Below are 17,415 nucleotides of genomic sequence, written 5' to 3'. Positions count from 1 at the left end.
ATTAGTGTTCCACTGACTTAAAATATATAAAGAGCAAAAGATTTTTGTAACTAATATCTCCTTGTTGTTAAGATTTAACTTGAGAACAAAAGTCTTAGAAGACTTGTTCTAATATTCCTATTATTAGGAATATCACATTCCTATTACTAGGGATACCACAAACCAATCCAAACTAAGTCTTCTGAATTGGAATTAAAGTAAAACAAATTTCTTGTGGAAGAATTACCAGTAATAGGAATGAGGAGGGTAGAACATGTTAGAAGTAAGAAAGCTGCATAGGGCTGAGTAAAGAAAAGAGACTGCGTAACCAAGGTCGCAGGGGCAGGGTGTAGTTAGTGAGAGAGAGTTCTAAACCAGAGCACAGGAGACAATGAGAGATTAATAAACAACACACAAAAGACTGAGGTTCTAATCTAAGTCATCCTTATTCAAATGCAACATCAACACAGGACTCAACTATAAGGTGTGTGGCAGGGGAGTGGGGAATACTTTACAACATAACGGCTCTTATTCTCTTTGTGCTCTTCTCACTATTGAAAGGTTGAAAACTAAAACTATCAAAATTACACACGTGCAGACACACACACACCCACACCCCAAGGGAGAAGTCAAAGCCTTTAGCATAAGCACTATTTCACTAAGATCAGCAAGTTTACCTTGATAATTCTTCAGTACAACCTAGTGGCTCATCTTTCAAATGTGTGACTTCTAGATAGCTCTCCCTCTCCATATAAAAGCTGGCAATGAAATAGTCACTGGATTTGCAGTCAAGCACACTTATTCCAGGTTCTGACACTTACTAGTGTGAACTTGGCCTAATTATTTTTTCTTGCTAAGCCTCAATTTCTTCCTTTACAAAACAGGTATACTACTACTTTATTGTAGGATTTCTATAAGCATTATAGTCAATGTATAAAAAGTACCTAGCACAGTATATTCAAAGTAGCAGGGACTAAATAACTGAGTTTGTATTATATTGCATAAAATATAACTTACAAAATCACAGAAGTTCAGAAAATAAAGTGATCTTACTATTTTATCTGTTCTCATTTTGCAGAAAAGGAAACTTGTTCTAGGTGGACAAAGCTAATCAGTGGTTTAGCCTGGTCTTCTATCTTCCAGGCTAGTACTCTTTTCAATTATACCATTTTGCCTATTTTTAAAGGATGAGAATACTGAGAGAAGGGGAAGGATATGTAGAACTATTTCTAATAATCCAGTTTCAATAAGTAACACACCATGTTGAGCAGAAAAGATGCTATGATAAATTAAAGCTGTTAATTGTAATGTTTTCAATTTATGAGATGGTTACAAATACTTTTATAGCGTATTATATGATTAATTGTATTGATTTTATTGTTTCAAATAATTATTACAGAAGTCACTTTAGAAATGTAGCTTTTCTCAATGGCCCTAGGAAAGTAAGATATTACCAATTTTTTTAAATGATACTTCTCATTTTTTCCAAAGGTTCATTTATTTGGCTAAGGCTTTTTGCTAAAACTAGGGTTTTTTCTTTTTTTTTTTTAAGATGTTACATTTTTGAGTATTTATGAATGAACTGATATGTCTGAAAATTACTTCAAAATAATATGGGACCAAAAGAGATCGTAGGGCAGAGGAAACAAGTCCGGGCATGAGTCCGGATAACTAGTCCATCTAGCTAACAGGCACATGGAGATTCATCATACTGTTTTTGCCTACTCTTGTATATAAATGAAATTTTACACAATAAAAAGTTTTAAAAAGTAATGCTGGAATTAGGAAATGAAACTCCATTTTGTCCTAAGTTTAGAACACTGGTTTCCTCACCTTCTGTTCTACCAAATCCTGCCAAGGAAGTGGCCCTCCTTTATCTTGAGTCCTCTGAATGCTTCCTGCCTCCCCTGAGGGCCACAACCCAGACATGTCTTGTGCATGCCTTATCATGCCCTGTAAGTTCTTGAGAATCTTTCCTGTCTGAACCCACTGGAGCACTTCTCTTCTTTAGAGGAAATCTATCTCAACTTAAGAGCACAGTTTGATAAGCACTATTTTAGATGTATTTGTGAGCATGTAGTCATTCAAAAAATATCTTCATGAATATGTACAAGGTACTATGCTTTGCACACAAAAAAATTAAACAGGAAAAAAAACCACTACTCACCATCCTAACTGCCTCAAGTTGCTCCAACTAGCTGGGTATTAGTTATTAGATAACTAGTAATATGGTCAGTGCTATAATAGTGCAATGACAAACAAAAGTGCTGGGGAAGGACAAAAGGGAGACTAATTATGGTTATGAAGGGAACTAAGATTCCCTACAGAGAATGACATTTGAAGACTGGAATTTTCAGCCAGCGGACGGAAAGTGGAGAGTGTTCAAACATTCAATGCAGAAAGAAGTTGCAGTGAGCAAAAACAAAAAGCACAGAGAGAACATGGTTTGTGCTGAGAATTGCAAGTAGCTTGCCGTGTCTCCAGTGTGCTGATGGGTTAGGGTACAGCAGCAATAGGCTGGCAAGGTACCTTCGGTCATTATATGACAGACTGAGCAACCTGAACATAGTCGGAGTCAGTGAAAGTTTTAAAGCACAGAAGGGGTATAGTCATATTTTATCTACGTTTTAGAAATCTTACTCTATTGGCAGTATGGATGACAGCCTGAAGAATAAAGGGTGAGTCACAAAAAATATTCACTCAAAAGATGGGTGCTTGGAGCAAAGAAATAGCAGTAGTAACTGAAAAGGGCAGGGGCAAGGACTTCAGAAGTACAAATGACTAGATTTAGAGACTGGTGTGTGTAGAGACTCAAAGGTAAGAGCAAGGTTTGGAGGAGTAATACCCTGTCTCTAGAGTATGAACTCAGGGCAGTGATACTGTTAAGCAATACAAGGATCCCAGGCAGAAAACTGAAGACAATAAACTCAGTGTTAAATGTACTGAATTTGAAATGCTATTAATATTCTATTTACTAGTTGATTTTAGAATATGAGTTTATAGCCAGGAGTGAAGACTGCTACAGATTTAAGTCTGGAAGGCATCTGCATATGTGTACAAAGACACAAAAGAGACCATCCAGAAAGAAATTACACGGTAAACAACATACTGGAGGCCCCAGGTTATCTCTGGTTAGGCTTTTAATGCACAAACCTTCAGCATATGTTTTTTGTATTGTACTTTGTTTTCATTCCTTTACTATTATTTAAAATATTCTTCACTTGAAATATATATATAGTACCAAAAAAATTTTTTTCTTTTTTCTCTTTACAAACCAAGTGCAGCAGGCTAAATAATGACCAAATAATGACCAAATTTAGGCTGCAGCTGTAATCTAAGACATCAAGGCAAGACTGCTGAACCCAATCCATGAGTGAAACAGAAACTGACCAACCAACATGACAATACTAGGCTACCTCTCACATATCAGAGACCTTAGGTATGCTGATATGAGGTTAACAAATTACATTACTTAAAATAGTTCACAAAAATTGATAAGCAACATCCCAAGTTACTCACCAGGCCTTTGACCCTGTTCCAGTACACAAATTGAGCCCTGAACTCTTCTGTTTTTCCCATGGACCATCATCAACTGAAATCTCATAGTAGGAAGCCCTATGAATTGAAAATATAAAACTGAATTTGCTGAACTTGTGGCTCACAAGAAACATAGTCTGTTTCTAAACTGATGAAATCTCAGTAGGCCAGCCTGACTTAGACATACCTTAGTAGGCACACACACATCATGGTGCTAATTCTAATACTGACTAAGTGAAAAAGTTAAAAGTTCTACACATCTGCCTCCCTCTCTGACCTATTATATACTCCTTTCTATAAATACTTTAACACTTCTAACAGGGGCTTATTTTAAATTTTTACCTAGCATCGCTGCTGCTGCTTTTACGAAATCTAATATACAGAACCTTATTTCAAAATTCAAAAAGAAAATACCATCCTTAGGAGAGTTTCTTCCTCAGTTAGTTAGTGTGCATTTGATGTATCTCAGTCTGTATCTAATCCTTCGAGTTACCAAGTTTCTGGTAAACTTTTGTTTCCTAAATTACATACGTTATGTTACATCATGTGCCTTTTGAATTAACAGTAAGTTAACAAATAATAAAGTTCTAAAGAAAATTCTCAACCAGTACCGAACTAATGGACAAAACTAGAAATAAACAAAAACTGTAATTTCTTTAAAGATTTATATTCTTAGAGTATTTCATAAAATGAAATCAAGCAGATTTTCTGACAGAGCAAACTAACACTATTCTTTAACTGCATGAATGTATAAATGATTTGCACTTATTCAAAGAACTTTTGAAACATGCAAAAGCCTGTTTTGTAAACTATTATCTTAAAATAATGATGTCACTGATCAACACTGGTTTTCTCCAGCAAATAAAAAAAGTTAAAATAAACCTTTAATAAAATACAGCTTTTCAAAATAATGACAATTATTAGCATACTTGCAAATACAAACACTCAATGGATAATTTATCTCTTATTCTAACCCTTTCAATTTCTCTTGCCAAGCTCTGAATCTGTGAAGGTCTTACCCGATACACTCCTTTTCATTTTTTCTCTGAAGTTAGCATTCTTCATAAAAATAAAAGATAGCAGGCTTAATATTCACATTTAATCTATTTCATAGCTTTGTTATGTCTTCTCAGAAAATTAGGAATTTTAGTCACATTAGAAGCCTATTATATACAGACAAGCCAGTCAAATCCGTAGGAATGGCTGCTGTTATGCCAGAATCACATGGAAACAAGAGGTTAGAGGTAAGTGGGGAGAGAAGTGAAGCACAAGTGGAAAGGAAGAAAAGTATAGCCAGGTGAGAGATGCTGAGCCCAAAATAATGAGCAAATTTAGTGTCATTCTCTCATGCAGGTTTATCGAAATTAGTCAACTTATAGAATTTTTGTTTCAGGAAAATTATTTTTTTTAAGGCAGCAATAAAACTCACAGTCCCTTTAGAATGGGTATACTTCTTCTTAAATTGTCCACTGCTACAGCCCAAGAATAAGACATTCTAGGTTAGAACAAAGAAAAAAAATTGGGCTTTTAAATGTTCTTCAATCTAAGAACATTGTAAATGAGGCAGGAATAATATTGCTGCACTTTATATTTTCCAAGCAAGGCACTTAAGTTTTCAGGGCATAGTGAAGCCTCGACACAGAATCTGGAATCAGAAATACTGGGTTTACATGACAGTTCTGATGCTAACTAATTATAAGACCTTGGGCAAGTTATATGAACTCTACAAATCTCCATCTCAATTTTTTTTCACTGATAAACTACAACTACCTTTCTCACAGGGTTGCTATGAGCATTAAATGTGATAACATACACAATATAAACAGTGCCTGACACACTGCAGGCCTCCAATAAATGTTCATTTCCTTTTTGCCTAAGGATCTATGTAATAGAATCTTTAAAAGTAAATTCTAATACCTTCACTAGTGAAACTTTTTTCAATAGCATCAGAAGCCAACCCATTGCTGTCCTTATCTTAGTACAGATATAAGGTAAGGCATCAAAGAACACAAAAAGAAGCAGCATCAGATATTATTTAGATCAACCAACCAACCAAATCATTACTGACACAGAAAATAAAAGCATTCAATCTAAAATCTCCTAATGAGACTTCACTGAATTCCCAAAGTCTATCAATTTATCTCAATTTTCCTCCTTTTATAAGTTAATTTTTTAGTAAGTAGAAATTATAAAGCAACGCTAGTGAAAGCTCCCAGAAGTAACAACCTTTAAAATATACAAACAGAATAAAATAAGCCATCAAATGGCTTTCCTAGAGTAAGCATAAATTCACAAAACATTTTTACCTTTGTCATCTATTTATCTTAATATAAACTTTCTCCAATCTCATTTAAAGTTGCTCTTCTGTCATGTCTTTAGCAAGTAGTTACATTTCTTCCTATCACATAAAAGTACTCATATTGTTTCAAAGTTGATATATAGCAAAAAAAAAAATTCATATACAGCATGTCTGTGTTAAATATTTTTATGCTTTATTAAGTTATTTAAAGAACACATTTTTTCTCTGAATAAATTTTACTTTTAATAATTTTTTAATTACGTATTTTACCACTCTCCAAAAAATTAAGATACCACTACCTATTTCTTATTCTTTTTTACATCCCTAGTGACTCACACACTGCAGCAGTACACAATATAGTTTTATTTTACAAACTTTAAAATACATTAATCGAAATAATTACGACTACTCAAAAAGAGTGTTCAAATTATTCTGTTGAATCAGGCTTCGTTCTTTTCAGTACTATCTAAGTTAAGTCATTGGCTAAAATATGGATCTCTCTTAATTAAGACAAACTTTTCTCACCATAATTAAACTTCTTATTGAAAGATATGACTTAAACAAACAGAATTTCAGAATATATGGAACTCTTCAGTAAACTAGGAAATCAACTGTTAGGCCTTCAAAAGGTCACATGGTTCAGGCAGCAGGATAGCGGGTTATAGATTCATCTCTAATCTTCAAGCCTGAATTTACTCACATATATGAAAATGACAAGGCAAGTTCTAAAATACTACTAAGAGTTAAATTAGCGTTGTATAACAGCAGTTATTTTATAACCGGCAACTATTACACAAAAAGTTTTGCAGAAAAAATTCTGCTGACAACTTAAGCCTAAGTTATTTTCAACACCCACAAAACAAGATTTCATCAGTAATAAAACACATACTATTATTTAACACTCTTAATAAAAAAATTTCATTAACTTTTTGCTAATAATGGTTACAAATCTTAAACCGTGCATACACTTGCCTTATGATGTTGCACTAAGAAGGGTGCAATTTTCATTTATGTAGCATCCTGCTAAAAATGTTTAGTCTGAATCTTATCACACAGAAAAAAAAAATCACACAAATCTAAAATGAGGGATATTCTGCAAACCGACTGGCTTAGATGATTAAAAAATATTAATATCATGAATGTCAAAACAGGAATGAGGCTAAGGATCTGTTCTTAATTCAAAAGGGTCAAGATGGCCAAATGCAATGCATAATCCTTAATTGGATCCTAGATAAAAAACAAGCAAACAAACAAATCAACTTTAAAGGACATTATTAAGACATTTTGTAGGGAAGTTTTACTATGGACTGTCTATAAAAGTTTTATGTCAACAGCAAACGTACTCCTAGTAAGTATATCATTTTCCTAAACATTTATAAAGCACCTATATGATAGATTAAAGGCTCTGGAAAATACTGCACTAAAGAAACCTGACTAACTGCTTAACCTAGGATTTCACAAACTTTTTTGATCACAGAACTTTCTTTCCCCTTAATACGTATTAACATGTATGAAGGTTTTGGAAATATTTCATTAAATAATTAATTTCTATTACTTATATACTATTAATTAAATACTATATATTTTAGGTTGTAGAAATTGAATAAATATCTAAAAAATACTAAAACATTAAATTCCAAACTCAAGATCACTGGTTTAAATGTACCTGGATGATAGGCTTTCCCCAATGAAGACTTCATTTAGTGCCCTCACTGGCAATAGCTGGGGTCCTGAAGCTTCAGATCCTGTAGGTAATGAAGAAAAAAATCCAAGATAGCTCTTAAAATTTTAGAAATGTTATGACATAAATTTTATAAAACATTAAAATATTCATTTTTGTTGTAATAGAATCTATAACATCATTAACATATAAATCAAATATCTTTTATTTAAAGTATTCATAATATAAACCTCAAAGTCACCTAACATTGTAGCTGCAATGAAGCCTCTGTCTCTCCAAAATAAACTTTAACTCTTCTTGAAACAATCTTTCAAGAGTAACAAAATATATTTATCCATCTCATAAGATTCTTGTCATATTTAACTTCGTTTTACTCAGGAAGCTTCAGAGGTGCAAATGATCAAGTACTTCCAGAGGAAAGCCATTCTGGATTTAAGCAGCAAATTGTATGCATGGTTCATGTTGGAACTGAATCAGTTGTTTGAGATCAGATATTTTTTTAAAAATAGAAAATCTCAAGAGTATGTTTAGCAACAGCAGCACTGGAGGTGCACTGCCCTATATCCTTTCATGACTCCTAAAAAATGTCATCTTTTCTTTTTTTCCACTCTACAAGGCACAGCTTAAGGAATCTTCCTTAACAATTAAACATCACTCCACACAAAATCCTCCAAAGGATTCCAACTGCTTTCTGGATCAAAGCTGTGACTGTTACTCTCAAATGGTTTCTTTTACTTTTAATCTTTTATCAGTTTCCAACTGGAAATGCCAACCCTATCTTCTCAATGTCACCAATAGCATATTCACTGCGCCCAAGAATCTACCACTGGGCAAGCTGTGGGACAAATTCCCTTTTCTGTCTCTTCCACACTTTCTCCTAAGTCAAAGCTTAACAGTTCACCCCAATTGTCAAAGTTTAATTACAAGAAGGTCCCCTGGGATTCCTGCCTCCTGGTATTCACATTCTTTTGTAACTCGCTGTCTCACATCCTACCAGAATTGGTCCATGTGACCAACGTATGGCAGAAGTGATACATCACTTCTGAGATTTGGTTAAAGAAGACACCCCAGTTTCCGCCTTAGTCACTCTCTCAGATCACTTGCTTTGGGGGAAGATATTTCACGAGCAGTCCAATGGAGAGGCCAACGTGGTAAGGAACTGAAGCTTCCTGCTAACAGCCATGTGGTGAGCTGGGAAAAAGATCTTACAGTCCCAGTCATGTTTCAGATGCTACTGTCCCAGCTCACAGCTTGACTGTCACCTCCTGAGAAACCCTAAACCATTACTAACAAGCTAAGCTGCTCCTGGATTCTTGACCTTCATATCTCTATGAAATTATAAATATTTGTTTTAAGATGCTAAATTTTGGGGTAATTTGTTATGCAGCAATAGATAGCTAATGTACATTAGACATTTAATACACTAATAAAATTTTTTAACATTGCCCCAATACAACCACTGATCTAATAGTCTCCTCTGAGTTGCTAGCTGATTATTACAGTCTTCTGTTTATTTAACATTAATTACATTTATTTCATTTATTTTGGATTATAACTGCCTAAAGAGGGCCCAACTATTCTTGCAAATATAACAAGTTGTTATTACAATGCCAAGCACCCTTTGAAAACTTATTTGGCTAAATTATAGAACAGGTTGACATTATCAGCTCAATCTCATAATACAGTAGAAGAAACTGTACACAAAAAAAGCATATAAAAAATGTGATGTGTTTAATCAAATTCGATTGCACTTAAGACTGCAAGACCTGCTAACTTTTTAAACAGTCTCAGTTTGGTATTAGATATATATACATTCTCATACCTGATAGTTTTATAAATATAAAAAGTTAAAACGTATTGTTTAAATTATTTTTCTTTACATAAGGTAATTGCTAACAAAATTTATTTTACATTTCTCCACAGATTTTCTACAAATGCTTAACAGTAGGTGCTCACTAAATATTACTAACTAGTAAATCTGAATTCTCACCATCAAACTGTAACCATGTTTTTCTTTTATATGGTCTTTACTTTCTACTTCTAGAACCATTTTTCCTCATCCTAATTTTCTTTTCCATATTATACTTTTATTGTCTGTGCTCGCTGAAGTTCACCTGAAATCCTTTGTCAAAGGAAGAAGAAAATATATAAAGTCACTTCGAGTCTCAGTAATCACCTTAATTCTGCTTATATGTTCTTTTCTTGCTAACTGGCTACCAAACATTACCTAATCATGAAACTGTTCATTTACAACTTGTTTCAGTAGGACATGAAAAAAAGTAAACTCAATACCAATTAACAATTTTCTATCCAAAAGAATAGATTACAAAATTAATTATAATTTGTATTCTTTAAATATAGAATTGTTATACTGTCCTAGGGACAGACACTGCTATGCTACACTCTGCACTTCTCTCACACTGTCACTGGACTATGTTTTCAGGTCTACCTGTATTGGGTATACCCACGGCTTTAATAACAGCCAATTCCCATATGAGCAAAAGTAATGAAAAAGCTTAGCTCCTAAACCTTCCATCAAGATTCTCCATGTTTTCACTGTCTTCTTCTACCCACGAGCTACAGAGGATCCAACAGAAGACTCAGGCCTAAGAAGATGGTAGCAGCCACCGTTTGGAAGTTGCTTGAACACCTGCTGGAAAGTGAGATGAGCTAGAAATACACCTTCATTCCATTAAGCCCCTGAAATTCCAGGACTGTTTATCAATCCATTCACTTATCCATATTAACACAACCAGCCTTGAAAATAAAGTTACTAGTTTATGTGATAAAAAATGTTTTAAAGTAACAAATAAATTAACCCTACCTTCCCTTGAAGGTATACGGGTAATTAAAATGTAGATTTCTTCATTAACTTGTACACAAATACAATCTAGCTAAGGATGGATTATACTACCTAAGATGGAAAATTATTTGTTTAAAATTGCATCATCCCTTTTTTAAGCTGAAAAGTTTTAAAACTAGTTTTTTGCCCCTCTGTAATCTTTTTTTCTAAATTAGCAAACTAAATAAGGGATCAAACATGGTAGTGTATTTATAATCTCAAACCTACTCTTTTATTCAAAAATCCCAAATGGCGGCTTACCAAGAAATGTTATTTCCTGATAACTTGAGAATTTAAAAAGGAAATGAGCTATACCTTGAAATCTTCCTCAATTTCATCTCAGAAAATAAAGCTATTGAAAAAAAAAAAACCTCTAAAAAAACCCTCTAAAATAATACTTAAACATGGTAAATATCATATAATTGTTAATAATATAAGCAATATTAATAATTATAAGTATAGCAATTTCCAGTATTACTATTAAAAAATCTGAAGTTTCAGATTCCAGATTCTTTATATATAAAATAACCTGCTCTGACCACAGTCACCACCACTACACTCCTGTTTCCTCTCTGGAAGGTTGCAGGAGCTTTGGTTTGCTGTCTAGCATTCTGACGTATCTCGATGTGGGACCTTTTACCTTCTGCTAAGTAGTCCGTGGGTCCTTTCAATCCAAAACCTAGCACCTAAGTTTTGAGAAATTTTCTTTTATTATTTTTTAAATTTTGAATATATTCTATTCTTTTTCTAAAACTACCATGAATCAGATATGAACACCCCAGATGTTACAAAATTCATTTATAATTTTGTTTCTATATATGTTATTTTATAAACTAAAAACAGTGAATCTGAGATAGGGGTCTGAGCAATGAATTTCTGAATAGCAACCTACATCTTTCCTGTAAGACTGTTGATGAAAAGAGCCAAATTCTTAAAGTCTTTTGGTGGTAGCAGTAATTTCTTTTGGTGGGGGATAAAGTAAAATTTCTAGCTAAGATTTTAAAATCTTAATAGTTACTGCAGTCTTTCAAAAACAGTAATAGGAATTCATATGCATGTAATTACTTAAAAGATTTCTAAAATCAAATGATTTGGGGAAGGGGGCCGAGGAACATCTTTAAAACATGACATGAACACGGTTTAGAAACATGCTGACCTATAAAGAAAGCTAAAGATCACCATGAAAAAAAGCTGAAAAAAATGAATATAAATATCAGGTACCATGACAAGACAGAAACAGAAACAGAAAGCAGATACATAAAGGCAGCTTTTCCTGATAAATTTAGCCAAGAAATGAAACACAGGAGAAAAAAAATCTAGATATTTAGGACATCTCTAAGGCGCTTCTTGCATCTTGAAAGTCTAAACAGTTACTGAGAAATGTAGGAAAATGCGGTTAAATTATAATCCACAAGTGAGCTCAAAAATGAGAATTCCCCTTAACTACCTATAACAAAAAAGGTGCCTACCACTTTATGGTAATATTCTCCAAACAGCTTACACAAGTATTTGAAACACAAATCTCAAGGCTGGGATACCAAATTTCCCAACAAAAATGTTTTAATCAATAACTAGAACTATGAGAAATGTTTAAATATAACTATATAAACATATAATTATTATGAAATCTTCCACAGATTAGCTCATTTTATTTCTACTCCTTTTTCCTTTATGACATTTCAAAGGTTAAGGCCAAGAATCTTTCCTTAAATATCAACTATCCACTTGGACATTTTACAATCCTTCCCTAATCAACTAGTTTTCAAACCTGTCCTAGAACACATTTCTTCTAGATATATGCTATACTTCTTATTTCACTATCTAATCGTAACAAGTTTTACACCTGAAAGTTTGCTGTACTATCTTAAATGTTATCGGCACTAAAATCTACAAGTTAATTATAAAATATTACTTCTAGAAATTGGAGATCAAAGGAACTGTAAGTTAAATACTGCCCCCAAACACATCTAATTCCCAATCCACCCACTTTCATCATGAACTCTTTCAATGTTGAAGGCTCTGCTATGTTGGTTCAAACTTAGTTGCTGTTCGTGAAGGTCCACAGGAACAGGGTTTATGCCAGTCCCTTCAAGGTACAATCTGATTCGCTGCCTCCATAACCACCTTAGAAGAATAAAGGAAAAGCAAGTTATGTCAAGAGAAAATAAATTAAACTAAGGATTAGACATTACGATTTCACCAAATTAAAAATTTATATTAAAAAACTAATTAGTCCATGAATTATACCAGAAACACCTAAAACCCACTGGTTCCAATCAAAGACAGATTATAATGTCAATTATAATGAAAAGATCTAAGGTATGTGTTCAACATCTCCCAAATAACTTGAATTAAAGTCAAATACTTTATCAAGTATCCATTAAGTCTAAAATACTGAGCTAGATGTAATGTGTTTTGCTCATCAAAAGGTATAACATATACAAAAGAGGAAGCATTCTGAAATTAAAATAATAGTGTTAAGGTGGTTGGATTAGATAAAAATCATTCCCCTAAAATTTTATAATGATCTTTTTTACAATAAAAGCAAAAAGAGATCAATAACAAACATTACAACATGTAAGATTATATCTAAACTTAAATGACATTTTTGGTAAAAGAAAAAAAGAATCAGGTTTAATTGATTTCAAAACCAAAAACTGATTTATCAAAAAACTATTAGGATAGATACTGCTAGATAAGTATACAAAAATATACTCCCACTTGCTAGCTATAAAAAGTAGTCATTTGTAGAGGTGCCAAATTTCTGAAATGACTAGAAACAGAATCATTATTAATAAAATGATTCCAGAAGTCAATAATATTTAATACAATTTCCCAAATATTCAGAAAAGTTTCCTCGAACTATAAAATCTAGTCCAAATCAGAAGGAAATAAATAGTAATCTAACTTGGCTCTCTCTAATGTAATCGGCCAATCCTATCTCAGCTCTTCCCTCTACACTTCTCTTCTCAAGGTAGTCTGACCAATGCACAAATTAATGAAATATGGAAAAAAAAAAATCTCTACTGTTTAACAAACAATATATAACACAGAACTACCAAGAATCTCAGCATGGCTGGAGTAAATTTAACCCTCAGTCATTCTGGATAAGAGAAGATGAGGATAAAAAATATGAAATCTCAGAGAATTAGCCAACAGTTTTAACTATCTTTCTATTAAACTGCTAAGAACCTGCGACAAGGTTAAGACAGCAGAGACATGGCCTCTATCTCACTGAAGGAGAAAAACCTCTACTTCCAAATCACATTATAGGCCAAGTGGCACTTGCCAGGGTTTTTCCACATAGTTCCAACTGAATTAGAAGAAGGTAAGTTAGATGTGTTTGTGAGTCAGCTAATGCGTTACTTTTTATGGCTACTGTTATAACTATGGACTAAACCAAATATCTAACTTGTTCTGTTTAACAACATCTTTAATGACACACATTTATTAAGATATTTATATAACAATAGTAAGAAATTCCTACCTGAACTCACCACAATAGAACTTCTGTAAGGCTTCTGGGAAGGAATGTGTATATCGAACAGGAAGACATAAATGACCCTCAGACCTTTAAAACGGATTTGGGGGTGGTGTATAGGGAAGAAGGAAAAAAAAAAACAGTTCAAAAGTTATCACTAAACTACAAATCAGGCATGAAATTTTAAAAACGTCTATACTTCGTTTTTTGGGGACAAAATTGTATGCACTTCCAACAAGAACAAAAAGACCAAATATACTTTAAATCTAGCTTCACTGCCATAATACACAATACTACTTAGTTTCCACATTATAATGAAACTAAAAAATAATGGCAAATTTACCACTGATTGGCTGTCCTGCAAAATTATCTAATGGCACAGTGGTATTTGCGTTCTACTTTTAAGTTATTTAACTATTAACTTTGGACAAGTCACTTTAACATCAGCTTCCTCAACTCTAAAAGGGTGAGAAAACTACCAATCTCAAAAGGTTATTGTGAGGAATCAAACTATTTATGTGAAAGTGTCTTGAACCATAAATCCCTTTCAAATGTCATTTAAAATATTCTACGTGACCAGAAGTGGACACAGAAAGCTTAATCCAATGTAATCTTTCATTTATTTAAAAAAAAAAAAAAAAAGCATATCAGGATGAACTCCTTCAAGGAGTTAACAGCATGATGTAGATGACAAGTTTTTTTTTTTAAAAAAATTGCAGATTACAAAGTGTTAAGACTGTCTATAGGCTGCTATAAGAAGATGAAAGAATATGGGACCTAATGTGAGGAAAGGTGTCCAGGAAGCTCAGTCATTATCGTTTGTAGAATGCTTCAATCTTGAATGAAAGGTTGAGAGCAGGTTTAGCAAAACAAACTCTTGATAAGAACTGCAAGTTAACTTACAAGTGTGAAGAGCAGAAAAAGTTTTTACAAAATCGTGAGTAGTCAATTTCTTTATCTGAGAGGGTCAACACTGAGGTTAAAAAACTTTATATTCACTATATTACTTTATATAATGCTAAGTATAAAAAATATCAACTGTCATTTTATAGAACAATACCTGCTGAGATCAATTGCAACTCTAAAACACTCTAGAGAGAAGAATCTCTCATGAGGTCAGTCAGATCTATCAGCTAAGACTGCAAGCATCTGAAAACGACTTGACCTGGAGGATTCACTTTCAATGAGGCTCACTCACACAGCTGGCAAACTGGTACTAGCTGTTGGCAAGAGGGCTGCTTAGGTATCTTACATCAGGTGGCTGGCTTACCCCAGAATGAGCAATCTGAGAGACCAATACAGAAGCTGCAATACCATTTATAACCGAGCCTTAGAATTAACACACTGTCCTACCATATTCTATTGGTCATGTAGGCCAGCCCTGATTGAAAATAGAAAGAGTTAGGGAACCACATAAAGGTGTAAATACTAGGAGACTACAACCTTAGAGGCTGGCTACCACATGCCCTCTCTCTCACTCTGATTATTAAGCATTCAAATGTCATATTTATCAGGTTCAGTACAGTAAATACCGAAAACAGAAGAGACAAACAGAAATTATATATTTAATTTAGATCAGTCCATATGAGTGAGCCATCTTAGAAGTGGATCCTCCAACGAAGGTCCAGCCTTCTGATGCCTGCAGCCCAAGCTGACATTTGACCATAACCTCCTGAGAGAACCCAAGCCGGACCCACCCAGCCGAGCTGCCTCCGAACTCCTGACACAGAGACACCATGAGAGATCATCAGTGATTATTACTGTTTTAAGCAACTAAGTTTTGGGGTGATTTGTTTATGCAGCATTTGGGGTGATTTGTTTATGCAGATACCTAATACAGAGGAGAAGAAACTTAAGCTGAATGTTAAATTCGGGGTTTATTTAAGGGTTGTGAGGCACCACAGTGCTTAAGAAAAAGAAGATGGGCAACCTGAATTACGGAAAGAGGTAAGAGGCTTAATACATTTCTGCCTGAAGGCAAGAAGAGAAACCAAAGGATTTCTAAAACCTATTATTTAGGTATAAATTAGAGAAGCAACATGGTCTACTTACCAGTTTCAAAATCCCCACAAGCTTTTGAGTATCAAGTCATATTTTTAAAAGAAAATATATTTTAATAAACTGTATAAAATGTGATCACTAAAGTTAAGAATCTCTTACTTTAATGATATAAAAAATATGCCATTAAAAAGTTCTAAAATACATAAACATCAACATTGAAGGCAATCAAGAAACCAATGATCTCAATTACTTACGTTCAGGGAACATTCATTCAGCTAGGCTGGGGTCCTAACCCTGCTCCCTAAGATCATTTAATTAATCACTCATTGCAAGAAAGTGATGAAGTAGGGGAGATTTGTTAAGAAAACAAAGGGGATCACCACCCTAAAAGTCAAAGAGCAGATTTAGCATAATTGAGGGAATAAGACTGCTATTAGGGTAGCAGGCTGTGGTCAGGGTGGAATTAAGATTTGAGAGATGGAGAGTTTTGATTCTAGACCAGCCAGGTATGGTCGTGGCTGTGGGTGGCTAAAACAGAATGAGAGTAAATGTAAGTGAAGGTGAAGAAAGGACAAAAAAAAAAAATGTGAATTGGGTTTGGTCTGTTTATTAAGTCAATGAAGTCACCAAAAAATCAGTGGAGACATATCCAGAAATATAGATGAGAGCCTTAAGGAAGGACAGAAGATGAAACATTATTAACTCATCCCTCTTCAGCAGTACCACAGGTGGCCAATACTCACCTGGGTCAAGGGTCAGGTCTACTCTGCCACAGATACTACTTCCAAACCACTGGGAAGTCAGATGTGAGGACTTGTCTGTCCCATATCAAAATTTTCTACCACCAATGCCTGCTAAATGTATATATATTTCTTATGCCTAAGCTAAAAACAATAGCTATATCCTTGAAAAAAACTATATAAAGAAGAACTCTACTAGAGATAGAGAACAATTTTACATGCCTAAATTTCATCACTGAAGTGTTTTTGAACATGGTTCTAACGGTTCATGATAGCCAGGAACAATGATGCTGCTTCTTAAACATCATGCACTATGATAAACTCCCTGTAGCAACAGAGCCCAGCAATATAACTATGGTAGAGAAAATAAAGAAGAGCTTCCAAACTTTAATATTTATTATCAACAGATACTCGGCAAAGCGAAGCATAAAAGTTTGTATATAAAAGTGAAACACATAAAAAGAACATGTTTTTCCTTACCGTTCTGGATCAGTGTTTACTCCAATAACTGGTTTAAGTCTGTCCAAGACTTTACTTGCTGCCAGAAGCATTGTGCCATCACCTAAAGGACAGAAGACAGAACCAGACTTGTTACCAAACTGATTTTAAACACCGGTACTTTTATTTTCACAATCACACCCTCACCCCACCCTGCTAACTGCCACAGTCTAATCCACTTTCTTTCTACCCACTATCCCTTTCTTTGTATTATCGCTCCCATTGTAATGTAGAATTTTGCAACAGTGGCAAGACTGACATTTTAGACCAGATAATTCTTTATTGTGGGGGCTGTCTTGTGCATTGTAAGATGGTTAGCAGTATCGCTGGCTTCTACCCACTAGATGCCAGTAGGAT

The 17,415-nt window shown here is 34.0% G+C and overlaps 2 protein-coding genes across 8 annotated transcripts in view; one reads left to right on the top strand and one right to left on the bottom strand.

Annotated features, from left to right (window-relative positions):
• Positions 1-10,708, top strand: part of SKP2 (S-phase kinase associated protein 2) — a 49,070-nt gene extending 38,362 nt beyond the window's left edge. For 2 of the 3 annotated variants that reach the window (XM_039842669.1, XM_039842670.1), the window contains one exon: positions 10,074-10,708. In XM_039842669.1, the coding sequence (XP_039698603.1) occupies positions 10,074-10,170 (97 nt within the window). In that variant the 3' untranslated portion in view covers positions 10,171-10,708. Of the gene's footprint in view, positions 1-9,419; positions 9,441-10,073 lie in introns of all 3 variants that reach the window. The other variant, XR_005648631.1, reaches the window with a different exon arrangement.
• Positions 1-17,415, bottom strand: part of NADK2 (NAD kinase 2, mitochondrial) — a 35,767-nt gene that overhangs the window by 8,552 nt on the left and 9,800 nt on the right. For 3 of the 5 annotated variants that reach the window (XM_039842666.1, XM_039842664.1, XM_039842662.1), the window contains exons 4-9: positions 17,041-17,122; positions 13,826-13,909; positions 12,326-12,462; positions 7,482-7,560; positions 4,946-5,011; positions 3,499-3,594 (exon numbers count right to left, since the gene is read on the bottom strand). In XM_039842666.1, the coding sequence (XP_039698600.1) occupies positions 3,499-3,594; positions 4,946-5,011; positions 7,482-7,560; positions 12,326-12,462; positions 13,826-13,909; positions 17,041-17,111 (533 nt within the window). In that variant the 5' untranslated portion in view covers positions 17,112-17,122. The remainder of the gene's footprint in view (positions 1-3,498; positions 3,595-4,945; positions 5,012-7,481; positions 7,561-12,325; positions 12,463-13,825; positions 13,910-17,040; positions 17,123-17,415) is intronic. The other 2 variants (XM_039842665.1, XM_039842663.1) reach the window with 1 other exon arrangement.

Source organism: Pteropus medius, unplaced genomic scaffold, assembly GCF_902729225.1.
Source record: "Pteropus medius unplaced genomic scaffold, Ma_sr-lr_union100, whole genome shotgun sequence".
NCBI lineage: Eukaryota > Metazoa > Chordata > Mammalia > Chiroptera > Pteropodidae > Pteropus > Pteropus medius.
The sequence above is the reverse complement of the archived record's forward strand: the minus strand, read 5'-3'. Positions and strand labels throughout refer to the sequence as shown.